The 14,155-nt window shown below is 35.8% G+C and overlaps 1 protein-coding gene across 1 annotated transcript in view; it reads left to right on the top strand.

Annotated features, from left to right (window-relative positions):
* KIF20B (kinesin family member 20B) overlaps positions 1-13,869 on the top strand; it is a 40,975-nt gene extending 27,106 nt beyond the window's left edge. The window contains exons 25-34 of the mRNA XM_021288358.2: positions 220-356; positions 1,442-1,597; positions 2,643-2,807; positions 3,409-3,573; positions 5,473-5,595; positions 7,134-7,337; positions 9,640-9,717; positions 10,459-10,606; positions 12,176-12,318; positions 13,615-13,869. Of these exons, the coding sequence (XP_021144033.2) occupies positions 220-356; positions 1,442-1,597; positions 2,643-2,807; positions 3,409-3,573; positions 5,473-5,595; positions 7,134-7,337; positions 9,640-9,717; positions 10,459-10,606; positions 12,176-12,318; positions 13,615-13,692 (1,397 nt within the window). The 3' untranslated portion in view covers positions 13,693-13,869. The remainder of the gene's footprint in view (positions 1-219; positions 357-1,441; positions 1,598-2,642; positions 2,808-3,408; positions 3,574-5,472; positions 5,596-7,133; positions 7,338-9,639; positions 9,718-10,458; positions 10,607-12,175; positions 12,319-13,614) is intronic.
* Positions 13,870-14,155: the final 286 nt, after the last annotated feature.

A 14,155-nucleotide genomic window follows, 5' to 3' on the forward strand; every position in this document is an offset into this window, starting at 1 on the left:
TTTTATTTGTTGACTTATTTAGGCATTAATTTTACATAGTACATAATGAACTTAAAACAGTTAAAGGTTCCTGTTGTCTCTTTGTGGTCATAGCTGATAGTTCCAAGTAACTTCAGTAACTTCAGTAACTTCCAAGTAACTTCAGTAGAAGGATGTGAATGTGGTCAAACATGCATTTGAAACTATACATTATGTGACCTCATTTTGTGTACTGACTAGAACTGGAAGCATGGAAGCAGAAATATAGAGAGCTGAATAACCAAACTGATAGTGACTGTTGGCAAAAGATGAGCAGAAATGAGGAGAAAAACATAAAAGAAAATGAAGAATTAATAAAGCTGCAAAAAGAACTGAAGGTAAAATATGGTGACATAATTAATACTTAGTCTTAAAGCCATAGCTTTCATTTAGGAGTCTAAATTATGTGTGTGTCGCTATCTTCAAGAGGTAGAGCGTGATATGGCAAGTTGTTACAGTGGTAAAGGAAACCTGTGAAAGCTCCAGTGCATCAGTGCAGCAAAGCCTGGATGCAGTGTCTTTGTAACATGCAGCATCACTGGTGCCCCATAATGGAGTGTACCCTTCCTGATGTTATGCTACCACTGATGGTGCTTCTGTAGCTGAGCTCCTCTTACAGTTGTCTTAACCAATCCAACTGATATTCATTCTTAACCTCTTACCTGACAGTTGCTTGGGTGACTAAATCAAACTCTTTGAAGATCTTGTGCTGACTGCATGATGTAGAAACCCTCCCTGTTAGGCTGAGGATTTACCTCTACTTCTTGGATTAGAAAGCTGACTTTTTTTCCAAGCAACTTTTCAGGTGCCTCCTGTTTTATGTGGGAGAATGTCTGACAAGAAGTTTGTGATAGAAAAGGAGGCAAAGTTGCTGTGGATTGAAGTGATGTTCTTAGGTACACACTATCTCTGCCTACCATTCAATTTGTACTGCATTCGTTGTCTTTAAGTCTTGAAGTATAAGTAAGTTTTCTAACAGGTCTTGTAAGGCACCGTAAAATATTGGGCATTTGTAAGTTAAAAGTGTCTCTTTACCATTACTTTTGCTGTAACTTTCATAGTGTTTGACTTATCCAGATCATTTTTAGAGGATAAAAAATTCTGTTCCATGAAGATGTGCCAGACTGAATAGGAAGTGCTGAAGTTTGTTTGTGTGGTGGTTTTTTTGTTTGTTTTTGTTTTGTTTGTTTGTGGTGGTTGTTGTTGTTGTTGGTTTTGTGTGTTTTTTTGTTTTTTGTTTTTTTTTTTTTTTTCTTTTTAATAGAGAAGAACAAATAAGGATGTAATACTTGGGAATATGCTGGAGTAAAACTGTGCTAGTATTTCTGTTACCTGAAATGAATCCATTTAATAGTAATTTGGATTTTAAGACTTTTTTTGTTTGATTTCTACTTATGTTATTGTTTCTCATTAAATAAAATAGGAAAATGAGGCAAAGTATCTAACTGATAGAAAGAAGTGGCTGGAAGAAAAAATGGGACTCATAAATCAAGTAAAGGAAGCTGAGAGCCATCGCAACAGAGAAATGAGAAAATTTGCAGAGGACAGAGAACGTCATATAGAGCAACAAGCAGAAATTGTAAGTGACTGGAGGCCTCAGAAGAGGCCTCTAGTTTAAGTCTTCAGTACGGAGCAAATCTCATGTCAAGTGATAAGTGTAGGCACTTGAGGATAGCTGACCTTTGTCTAAGTCACCTCACCTTATTGCATTAGCAAAGCCTAGATGAGATCTTCTCAATATGAAAAAGGAAGAATAGGAGGGTCACAAAATGAAAGAGCTTAGTACGTAATGGAAGCTGACGTGTTTTCCTTTCCAGTCACCACCACCTCAGTGTGAATTCTTCAAGCTTCATCTTGTGTGTAAAACACCAATAAGTAACCTACACTGAAATTGCCACTTAATGAAGCTAAGAAAACATACTTTGAAAAACAAGATTTGTTGCTTGGCTTTTCTGAGGTGGAGGTGTGGGAGGAAGACTATGCTGCTTTAGAAGGAACAGAAAAAACAAGCAGAAGTTGACCAAAAAAGAAATTAGTTTGCAGATATAGAGTAGAAATACTTGGTCTGAATTCTAGTGGCTTTGCTCCTGTGTCACTTAGAAAGTAGAGTGACCAACAGTTAATAACAAGGTGGATACCTTGCCTGTTCACTGGACTGTGTCAAGGTTGTAATTTCTTGAGCATATTAAGTGATTACACGGATCTGTACAATCTAAAACTATATTTGCAGCTAGAAGTCGTTAGCAATGACTTTCTGGACCTGCAATCAGTACAAGAGGGTGTTAGGAGCTTAGGACTACTTCCACTTTGTCTGTGACTTTATTTGCCTGAGACTTGTTAGTAATAAAATTACAAAGCAAGCAAACAGGTGTGGTAGTTCTTACAAAAAATTATCTTCATAAAGATTAGAAATATAGATATGGACTTGCTAAGTGAAGGATGATTTGCTGTTTACTTTTGTGTATTTATAGTGAAAGTAGTTCTATGTGTGCTTTTTAAGATCGATATACGCTCTTGAGTTTATTTAAGCCGTAAAATACTAACTACACAAAACTAAATTATCAGAACAGTTCAGATAGTGTGTAGAAGTGGGGTTTGTTTCTAACCTATTTTTCCCCATTTAGGAAAGACTTGCTGCACAGCTGGTAGAGAAGGACAGCAGTCTTCAAAAGTGGCGTGACGAAAGAGATAAATTAGTAGAAGCTTTGGAAGTACAGCTCAGGACTTTGGCTTCTAAAACTACAGAAAAAGATAAAGAAATAGCAGAACTGAAGCAGGCTGCGCTAAAGGTGAAGGATTCATGAATTTTCTCTCTCATTCCTGTGTGGTTTGTTGTTGGTTTTTTTTTGTTGTTGTTTTTTTTGTTCTTGGGGGGTATATCCACTAGTTCTGCAACACTATCCTTGCTCTGCATTTTGGCTTTATTTTTTGTTCATAAACACCATCATATTGAAACCATTTGCACCTTTTTTTTAAGCTTTATATTGTTTTGAAACTGAATATGTAATAGTAACTAAGGTTTCAAAATATTTGTAGTTCAAATAAACACTCAAGTCTATTTGATCCTTTGTTTGCAAACTTGTACTAGAAATCTGAAACAACTGTCACATTTGCTGCCTTTTCCACAGCACAAAGGACTTAATGAACAAATAGGAGGTGAATTTATAACTCTACATAAGTAAAATAAAAATGTATCATTACATCTTCCTAGGCTATTATGACTTTAAGTAGTGGCCACTCTTACATGAAATTGACTTTGTTGGATAGCTGACTGTTTTAGCCTGCAGTTCCAAAACTGATGTTCCCAAGTAATCATAATGATGCTTGTTTTATTTGTTAATTTCTTTTCTCAGTCCTGCAACTTGTGGCTATTTTTCCTATGTTTATTAGGATAAGGAAACTGATATAGAAGAACTAAAAAACCAGCTGTCTGAGAAAGATGATGTTATAAAGGAATTGAAACAGTGCATTAGCCATGAAAGTCTTCAATCGTTGGCAAAAGTACCTTTACCTGAAAAAGGACAAGATAAAATAGAGCAGTCTGTAAACAAAGAGGTATGTTTGTTATATTTCTAGAAAGTATGTAGTAATTATATGTTGTTAATAACTTGGTTTTGTTTTGTTGTTTTCTTAGTATATATTTCAGCAACATTGGGAATCTCTCAAAAGTTACTTTTTGTGGTTCTTCACACTTTATCTTCAGTTCTGAGTTCTTGTTCATTCTTTCCCTCTCCCTCTCACACGCTTGTTCTTAGGGAAACAAACAAGTACTTTGGTTAAGAGAATACCACCTCCTTCTGCATTATAGAACTTTTATACCTGAGGGAAAAACTAGTTAACTAATCCACATTCTAGAGATCTGAAGACATACTATTTGTAGTGTCATCTTAGTTTGGTTATATCAGTGTTAAGGGGATTTTGGCTCAAACAACTTTCATTATATCACCTATAGTGTGGTAATAGAGATGATTCTGTAATTAGAGCTGCTAGCCCATATGGGGATTCGCAGGAAAAAAGGTGTCTTGCATCTCACTTAAAACAAAAGCAAAACAATCTTTGCAGTTTACATAAAGAAAAGATCAACTTCGCATATTTCCTGAACAAAACTTAAGACTTGCAACTGTACTGAGACTCTTGATTCTGACTGAACCCTTCTGTGCTGCATGCACAGTATTTAATGAGAGTGTTCTCCTGCTAAACTGAATTAATGCTATGTGGCTTAATTGCTCATTACTAATGAATAGAACTGAACATATATTGCCTAGCAGTCCCTCCCCTGGCTGCTAGAAGATGTGATTCTCCTCTCTTGTTGCAGTACTGGACTGTTTGACAAAATGCACCTCTTAATCTCTTTCCTGCCTGCTGCCAAATAAGACAGGCTATTTTCTTGCTGCTTCATCAATTCAAGTAATAGATAAATCTTGGGATGTATGAGGGAGAGTGGAATACCTCTCTAAAGGGTTACAGCTTTATACAGCTTTGTAATAGCAGCTAAGAGAGCACCATAAAATTAGTTGGTTTTGCTCTAAAATCAGTTATAGAGAATAATTGTGAAAAGCTGGTCCTGAAGTACTTACTTCAAGCCAGTAGCAAAATACTTTTTATGAGTAAGGAGTGGCTGCTAACAGGATTATCATGTTAGGGTAGTGTTGAAGTGAATAGGGTGAAGTTTTGGGGGAAATCAAATAGTTCTCAGGAAAGAGATATTGGAGATAAAGAAGAAAAACTAAGGTGATTAAGGTTGATATGTGTCTCCTGTCATGCGAGGGAGGGGCTAAGAAGCCGGCACTCTGACTAGGAGATGTTAAGGTCACCAGAGGGCTATGGGGCTGAGTCTTATAAAATCATGCTTGTGGTGGGTAAGCAGAAGGCAGTACTGTCCTTCCTAAAATCCTGCAAGAACTGGCCAGCACTTGATGAAGCTAATAGGAGAGTTAATTTTAAAACAGTTAAAATAACATACTCCAATAGGAAGCAGCTAGTGATTTTCTGGAGGTGGTAGAAACAGGCACTGTCATTGGCGATTAGAAAAATCTGTAGCAGAAATCCAGAAATGCATTTGTAAATGGATACTTTGAGAATTAGGCAGAGGTGTACTCTCTGATACTTCCAATGCAACAACCAAGAGTGCTGGGAGAGTATGGAGGGAACAGATGACAAGGTGGCCAGGATCACATGTGTTATCCCTAAATAGCATTTACCTTTGCCACACTTGGAGACAGAACATTGAACTATAATAGTGAGAAGCATTGAACTATAATAGTGAGAAGCAATAGATCACATTTTATGATTACACTGTCAATAGATATTACTAACTTAAACATGTGTTGTCTTTCAGCCCAGGTGTTATTTAGCTGTCTGTGCTTCAGCTTTTATATTGTAAATTTAGAAAACTCAAAATGTTTTCAGGTTTACAGTCCATCGTAATCTCTAATCATTCTAAATATTATACAGGTTATGGAAAAAAGAAGCAAGACTAATCCTATAGTTGGACAAACAATTCCAGTGAGAGAGGATGAAGTTGAAGAGAATTGCTCATTACCTCAATGTTCTAGCGGTGTCTCTTCTTTAAGCGAGGTTGGTATAAAACTTTAAATTTGAAAATTCTATGCAATTGTATTGAATTTGCTAAATACAGAATAGAGAAGAAAATGTGGCCTGTTGCCTAAAGAATTCTAAAGTTCTATTCTGCAAATCCCTTTCCTGGTGATCAGGTCCTTTGATTTAGTGGCTTTTGCTAGAAATTAAAGCTTTGTATCTTAATCATGTGAGCAATTATATCTGACTTCAACTGTTCTCTTGAAAACTTACCTCTCACCAATGCTTATGAAGTGGCTGATTATTAGATAAGTCACCTGAAAAAAAATCTTAAAAGAATGAGCAATAGCAGGGCAAAATTGCTTTCTTCCACTGCGGGATTCCTGTCTGTAGCTTTGTTAGCTAATGATACTAACCATTCCTATGTAACTTTTAGCTTGCTAACTCTTTCATGAAATAGCAGTTATGAATGTGTCTATTAGCTAACCCTGTTCTTAGAAAGGCAGTGGTGCTGGTATTCTTACCAAAAATCCCAGCAGAGCCTGTTGAAGAAGGTGGCTACCTTTTGCCTTTCTATGAGCTTTGATCACTTCCCTTTTAGAGAGGAGAAAGGTATACTTCAGGGTGAACCAGCATAAGAAGCAGCTGGTGTGTTTGGGACCCTACCAGCAGCAGGAGTAGCAGCCACCTGTCACTTCTCACCATCATCAACCCCAGCAGCCCATCTCCAATGTTTTGTTCAAACAGCTGCTGAATTCATTTTTGTGTGCTAGCCAGCAGTGGAACTGCTGCCACAGAGATGCAAGAGCCAGGGAGACCACAGGTCTTTCTTGCTGTTTTTTTTTTTTTTTTTTTAAGAAAAACAGGGTTGGGTGGATGGTGGAAGGTAAGTGCTGCTGGGGAAGGGGAGATATGTGACCTGACCTTTCCATCTCACCCTCATTCTGCAGTTCTTGAATTTTGGCTGTAAGCAGGTACAAGAGAAGGCCTGCAGCTTGCAGGCAGTTGTGGTGCCTGAATGTCCGTTCTTCTTCCAGAGAATAGTGATGTAGAAGTCTCTCATAGGTTGAATTTGGCTTGTTGATTGCCCGTTGGACCTATTCTATACAATTAACTTCTCTAATGTAGAAGAGGAAGGGAAAGCTCCCTAAAGATGGAGAAAGATTATCCTTTTCTTTCAGAAGCTCCTATTGCTTCCTAGTTCCTGAGGAGCAGCAGAGATAAGATGAAGGAAATCATGCCGATTCTAGCTGTGAAAATTGTGACTAGCTGTCTCTGCCCTGAGAAAAATGATTTGGAAGTGAAGTATGAGGCTGAATTCAGCAAGGAAAACTTCTGTGATCGTAGATAGAAATGTTAACTTTTTAAAATTTAACAAAAAAGTTTTAGAAAATAAGAGTTAAACTCTACTATAGTTGAAGTAGAATTCTTCAATTCTATTAAGTGTTGTGAAAGCTAACAGCTGGAAAATGGAATGCTTACTTTGAAATCCACTGGGGAGGGATATGTATTCTAGTTTTTTTTTAATTCATAGTTATTTTAAAACTTATTTTCTTAAAATTTCCATATGTTTGCAGGACCATTCGGAAATTGTCCTTGACTCTTCTGAAGTGTCCACAGAGAATGGGAAAACTAGTCGGTTCCCAAAGCCGGAGATGGAAATCCAGTTCACACCTCTGCAACCCAATAAGATGGAGGTGAAGCACCAGGGCAGCACCTTACCAGTTACCGTTAAAATGCTCAAGCCAAGAAAGAAAAGGAAGAGTGAAGAGATGGATGAGGTATGACCTAGACCAACTGATGAAATATGTTGTGCGATTTTTCAGTGTATCATCCTGCTAATTTGCTAAAATCATATATTTATCTTCTGATTCTCACAGACATCCTAAGGATATGTCTAGGGTGTATTTAAGCTACTTTGTCCCCTCCCCCAAAAGTGGTGGATCTCTCTCCTGTGGTGAAATGAGGTCATTGACTTCAATTTATTCAGACTCTGGCCCCTTGTCTCAGATTTGCACTTTCTATTTACCTTCTACATATTTCTCTCTCCATGCTGGTACCATTTGCTCTTGTCTCCAGCTCCAATCTGTGGGATTACAGACCAATTTTATAGAACTGGGTCTTTTTTGTATAGGTAATCATTGGTATCAATTATAATCTCTTTCAACAGGCAATTACAAATTAAGCCCCTGGGTTTAATGCATTTCAGAGTTTCAAGACCACTTCCTTTGACTTAATTTCTCCAGCCTGTGTTTTCTTTGAATTTTTTGTTCTTAGAGGGACTATACAGAACAAATTGTACAGTACCCGAATCTCCCTGTTTTCTGTAGACCTTAATTCCACTTTAATTCCTTTAACTCCACTAGGTTAAATGCTCTGCTAGGTTATATGCTCCAGCCTTTTTAATGTGCTGTGGTGTTACATGTGAGACTAATGTGCCACAGCAGTCCAAGATGGTAAAAATCTTCACTGCTCCTACCTGAACTACATGTTCCTCTCCCTTGTATCAGCATTAGCACCAACACAGCTGTCTCCCAGACACTTACAAAGGCCATGGAACCTTAAGGCACCACCACAATGTGGTCTTACATACTTGCAATCCTCCTTGTGGGGTTTAGGAGCCTTATACTTTGAAGAACTTTAGAATCTGGCAGGTGAAGATGAGGGAGGTGATTTGGCTAGGTGTAAGTGATCTAGTGAGCTTGTCTCAGTGCGAACTATCTGATTTTTTTTTTGTTTTGTTTTTTGTTTTTTGTTTTTTTTTTTTTGTTTTGTTTTAGCATTTCTCATTCAAGCATTCCCAAGTGATATATATATTTTTTAAATGTCTTAGTGAAATAGTTAATGGAAATAACCACTTCAGTGATTAGTGTTCATCAGTATTTCAGTAAACTCATTTTGTTGAACTTAGATTGCAAAAGTAACTGTTAAAAGCTGTTTATTTGTTTGGAGTTCAACACTTTGAAATCATGTCCAGAGTTGATTTATTATGAACTTCTTGTGTTTTGAACCAGTTTTCTTCTAGAGTAGCGTTCTCTCAGGCTGCTGGAAAAAGAGGTGTAAAAATAAACACCCTTCTGAAAGTATTGAAAAAATACTGAACCTTGTCTACAGATAAATATATTTCATCTGAAGTAGTTATCCATGTTTCTAGAAAAGATTCTTTTAACAATCCATGTAAATCCTTTTATAATGTAGCAGTCCATGTTCATAGCCCTATAGGATAACATCTAGCTAAGTAACTTTTCAACAACATGACACATGAATTTAAAAGTATCTTATTGCTGTTTTATTCACCTGAATGTTACTCTTAAATATTGTTTTCATGTTACATAAGCCAAACAGAAATAGATTGTAAAATGATTCGATATCTTAAATCGTAACAAGTCTCATGAAGATACAATTTGCTTTTTAAATTTCCTAAAGCTGAAAAGTGCATTGGTGGCACTAAAACTAAGGACTGAGGGGAATCCTGTGGTGCTCAAATAACCTTGTAGTATTCATCTCAATTTTTTAACGGTAAAACAATTATTTATTTATTTATTTATCTTTGTTAAAGAAACAAAACCAAATATTTTGCAGAGACTACATTCTAATTAAGTCAAGAATAAAATCCTCTTGCTGTTTTCTGATACTGTTGTCAGTCAATATGGCTATCGGTTATCTGAAATCTCTTGGCACTACTTCACAAGATAGATGATGTCTTAATGACAGCTTAACAATGATACTATGCTACAAACCTGTTTTTATCCTTGTTACTATGAATCTGAATTTACATTTAGATTTATTGAGGTAATTTCAATTGGAGTGTTCACTTGTCAAATCTCTTCAAGGCAAAAGTACAGGAAACAATGGAGAGAAGAAAATGGTGATGTCAGAATGGTTTGACTACTGGTATTTCTAGTTCCCTTCCACAAGTTTTAGTGTTTAATTTACATTTCAGTAGTTACCTCTATCCAGTATTAGCCATTGCCTCCCTGCTTTTAGTCATAGCATTTAAACAGTGGCTGCTTCTGTATTATAAATAATTGTTGTTTTTTCCAGAAGAATCCTAGTTAAAATTTGCCATATTTATTTTCTTAGGATTTTGTGAAAAATGAGAACAAGAAAAATGCAAAACCTGCTATGACTGATTCGCCTTCTACAAGCAACAAGAAAATGGTTTGGTTTTGTTCTAGTTTTGAAGCTAGTTTGGCCTCTTCTAGAGTGGTGGACTTGTGAAAGGAGCAGACATTCTTATATAGCAAAATATTATCCATGTATTTGAATAAGATTCTTAAACACTTAGGTTTTCTTCCGACTAAACTGTGAGCTAACCAAAGAGGGCGATTTTGTATTTGCCAAGAACATGTACTAGCTGCAGTGTACAATGATTCAAAGGGATGTTGCGTATTGAATAGTTCTGAAGACTAATTTGAACATACTAATAGTATATGTGGTGTTAGAGACAATACCTTCAAAGTAAAACTAAGGTTCGTGTCATCTGCATGCATGACAATTATAAAAATATGATTTTAGGCCTTAGTAGTAATCTGGTCACGTTCAAAGGGTGGGTAGTAGATTTATTTTCCCCATCAGTTTCCTCCTGGTTTACTTATGACTAGAACCAATTGTCTAATGAAATACTCTATAATTTTGAATCTACTTTTTTTTTTTTAAAGAAACTTTTTGTTTGCTATATTACTCATGCCCTTACATGTATTCTGTGAAACTTTTTTACTTCAGGGTATGAAAGGAGTTTGTCTACATTGTTTATTGTGGTAGTATCATTAGTAGAATGAACAGAGTTGTCAATAGCAAAGCTCAAAATGTCAGCTTGAAAATAATATTGAGGTAAAACAAAATGGAATTAAACCTGAAGTCAATTTTGAACTTAAACAATGATTTTGTATTTCTGTACAGATGTCTACTACACAGTCATTGGGAAAAGAAAGGCCCTTAAGAAAGCAAGAATCTTCTTCAGGTAAAAAGTCATCTAAAAAGAAAGATGGAAGACTACAAAAAATTGGAGATTTTTTTCAAAGTTCTCCTACTGTTATTCACTCTAAAGGTTTGTACAGAATAAATAAGGCTTATTTCATGTTCTCTGGTTATTGTGGAATGGCTTTTTTTTTTTTCCACTTTAATCGATTAATGTATATGTTGTTGAAGGACATGTCTGCTGCATTGAGTTGTTCTTCTGTTTATGAAATAATGGAATCTGAACCAGGGCCTGCTATATTGAATCTTGCAGAGTAGAAAAGACTGTCTTGATTGCAAGGACCACTTGGTTCTAAAGTTTAGGATAAGTGCAAAAGGTAAACTGGGTGGAATGAAAAGATGCAGCATAGAATATGTGCATATAAATGTATCATAAAAGCAATTATAACTGTTAAGCTCAAAATGTTTGAGTCACTTTGTTCTTGCTTACAGTAAAAGAGTTAAAGGCAATTTCAGAAGCTTGCCCTGCTGCTTTAAAAAAAAAAAAATAAATCAAAGCTGAATCTAAGCTCCAAATCTTACCTTGTTCTGTAAGCAATCCCTCTTTCCCTTTGCCCCACTTTGTTTCTGTGGAAACACTATTGACTTTTTTCATGTATGTATGTATGTATGTGGGAGGGGGATATTAGTTCTCTAGAATCTGAGAGACCATGTCTTGTGAAAATATTTGGATGACTTCAATATTTATGGATTATAGAGCTATTAATGGATTTCATTAAGTTTAAGCATAGTCTTGGGAAGAATAACTGCTAGGACTGTCTACTGGAAAACATTTTTATTCTTTCCTACAGTAAGACATGATCTCTGAGTTAGTGTTTTTAAAAGAAAGATTAAAACTAGCAGAGTGCACAAGGAATCACCAGTGCTAAATTCTAAAAGACGCTATTATGTGTTTGATTAAAACCAGGTCAGTTATTATTCAATGTGGGAAGTTAAAATGAAGGTCCCTACAAGCTTGAAAATTTGACTTGCTACAGAGTACATCTTAGTTAACTGCTGTAAGACAGTCTAGATGATGATAGTGAGATTTTTAAAATTTTCCAGGTTTGTTAGATTGGTTCCATAAAGATAACATATCATTATCAATAGAAGCCAAAGTCAAACTGCATAAAATTTCACCCTGAACATACTTAATCTGAGCAAATGAGTTCGAGTTTGTAACGTTTATTACTATGTCCTGTAACTTTTTTTCCTCTTTTGTGTGGCATAGCATTGTTCAGGATTTCTTCTGTCCTTCTAGATCATAATCTCTTTATTGAGCTAGTACTAGTTTTTTAAAAGTTTACAAGTATATAAAGAAAATTTACTCTACCCTGCGCTTCTGTCAGCGCAAAGAATTTAGGTTTGTTGTTCAACTCATGTTGAGGTGTTTAACTTCCAGTGAAATCTGAATCCTAACTGATTTTTAATGTGCTATTTAAATGTGTCCTTTCAGCTTTTGCATCTGAAGCTATGGAAAACTTTACAGGTATAAAAAACTGTGGTAGTCAAGTAGCACTTAAGAATTTTTATATTTAGACTTTAGACTGTATCTGCAGACTACATCTCTTTCATTTTTAAACTTTTTTAATAAAACTTGCTTTATTCATTAATTTTGAGACCTGTAAGGTATTGATTTACAATAATTTTTTTCTTCTAGCAAAGAAGCTGATTGAGACAATAACCTCTCCCAAATCTGCAGAACCAGAAGGCATAAAAAAAAATGAGCTCAAGCCAAAACGAGCTAAGAGAAAGCTGTATTCGAATGACATTTCTTACCCTCTAGATATTCCTGCTTCCTCAGTAAGTGATTACAGGTTACCATTCTGTCCACTGTAGTGTATTTCTGTACTCTTGACTTAAACTATGAAGGGGGGAGAATAAACCCAAAGATTTAATCAACTTGCAGAAGAGCTTGAAAGTACTGACTTATTTCTTGGTTCTACCTAACCATTCCTCCTTCTTCCTGCTGTTTTACTTAATTTTCTGCTTTTTCTCACCCTTCTTCTATGTGTTTGACTGCTGAATTACTGTATAGGTGATACAACAGTTGTGGAGGTATCTAAGTTTGGATTTGTAGATATCTTAGTTATGTTGTGTGAAGGATTACTTTTTCCTATACTATAGCAGCTGAGTCTTAAATTGTTTTTTCCAGTAGTTGGTGTTCATTGAAGTGTAGCATAAAGGGAGAATAGAAATAGACACCATTAAGGGATCCATAAATTTGGAACAGCATGATTGAAACACTAAAGATAAAGGTCTACATGTACAATTAACTTTTCAGGGCAAGTCTGCACCTAAAGTAATTTCTGATTCCATCTATGCCCAGCTAATATTTGGGTTACTTTAGTCTCTGGATACATCCATACTTTTCAAAGCTCAGTTTAGATAGCCTGCTGAATGTGCTTAAATTGTGTTGCCCTGTCTAAGCCTATAAAAAAGTCTTATAGGCCAGAGCTTGATGTATTCTCTGAAATCCAAGTTTATGGTTTTGACAGGAGCTATAGTGCTGAGTGTACTCTGGCTTTGTCAGATGTACATCTCTTCTATTCAGCCCTTTCTTCCTGTCATTATGGTGAATGTTTGCCCATACTGAAATATCCTGCTAAATTTTCTGTATGTTGTATGAATGGATGTGTCAGAAACTGAAATGTTGTCTGCAGGAAGGAAGATGCAGGGAAAAAAGTTAAGAAGCTTGGAAGTGAAAGGAAAAGTGAAAGACTGAATCCCAGGATAGTCAGAGAAAGCTAAAGAAATTTAAGATAATAATGTGTTTTCTGAACACTTCCTGCTTCATCAAATAAGTGTTAGAGTTTAGAAGTGATAGGTGCTTTCAGATCACATTTTTCTGTGGATTTCGATATTTGTTTCAGCAAAAATAGGATGTTGCATGTTCCCAGTCTTTGCTGCTGCTTATGACACACTAAAATGGTCTCTCTATACTGGAAACCTTAGAATAAAAGATAATAAGCAAATTTTATTCTGAAAACAGCTTCTGGGGTTTAAAAAAAAGAAGTTGTTCATTACATGGGTCTAGAAGTACATCTCATTTGTGTCTGGAGAAATGCTGAGTAACTCTTGAAATATTGTCTTTTACAGGTCCTTATAGAACAAAAAGAGAAGGAAAGTGACCATCTGATCATCAAGCGACGGCTACGACCAAAACCAGCTAAATAACCTTGCAAAAGCATGTTTGTATTTCCTAGTTAGGGCATATTTCCATTGTGTTATTTTGGTTCATTGTATATAGGAAATAATACTTAGTCAGGCTCTAAAGTCTGTATATAGATGTACAGAATTGTTCTGATGGCTTCCAGTTCTGACTCCATTAAAGCTGAAATACTGTTCAAGAAATCTTGTGCCTGAATCTTTTTGTGTGTGTTTTGTTTGTTTAGTGTGGTTTGTGGATTTTTTGGGAGGTTTTCCTTAATTTTTTATGTGACTATAGCTTAAATGTGGACAACGATTAGAGTCTGTTTAGTGGCAACAAACTCTGATATGCTTTTCTCTACTGTTCTCCATTAAATTGTCTGAGCATGAAATATCTCTTCCTAAGGATAATGCAGGGTTCAGTTCTGTAGATCCTGACTTGTTAAGATTAGATTCCTACACTGTTTTGTCTAGTTTCCTGACTGTGAAA

The sequence above is a fragment of the Columba livia genome, chromosome 6, assembly GCF_036013475.1.
Source record: "Columba livia isolate bColLiv1 breed racing homer chromosome 6, bColLiv1.pat.W.v2, whole genome shotgun sequence".
Lineage (NCBI taxonomy): Eukaryota > Metazoa > Chordata > Aves > Columbiformes > Columbidae > Columba > Columba livia.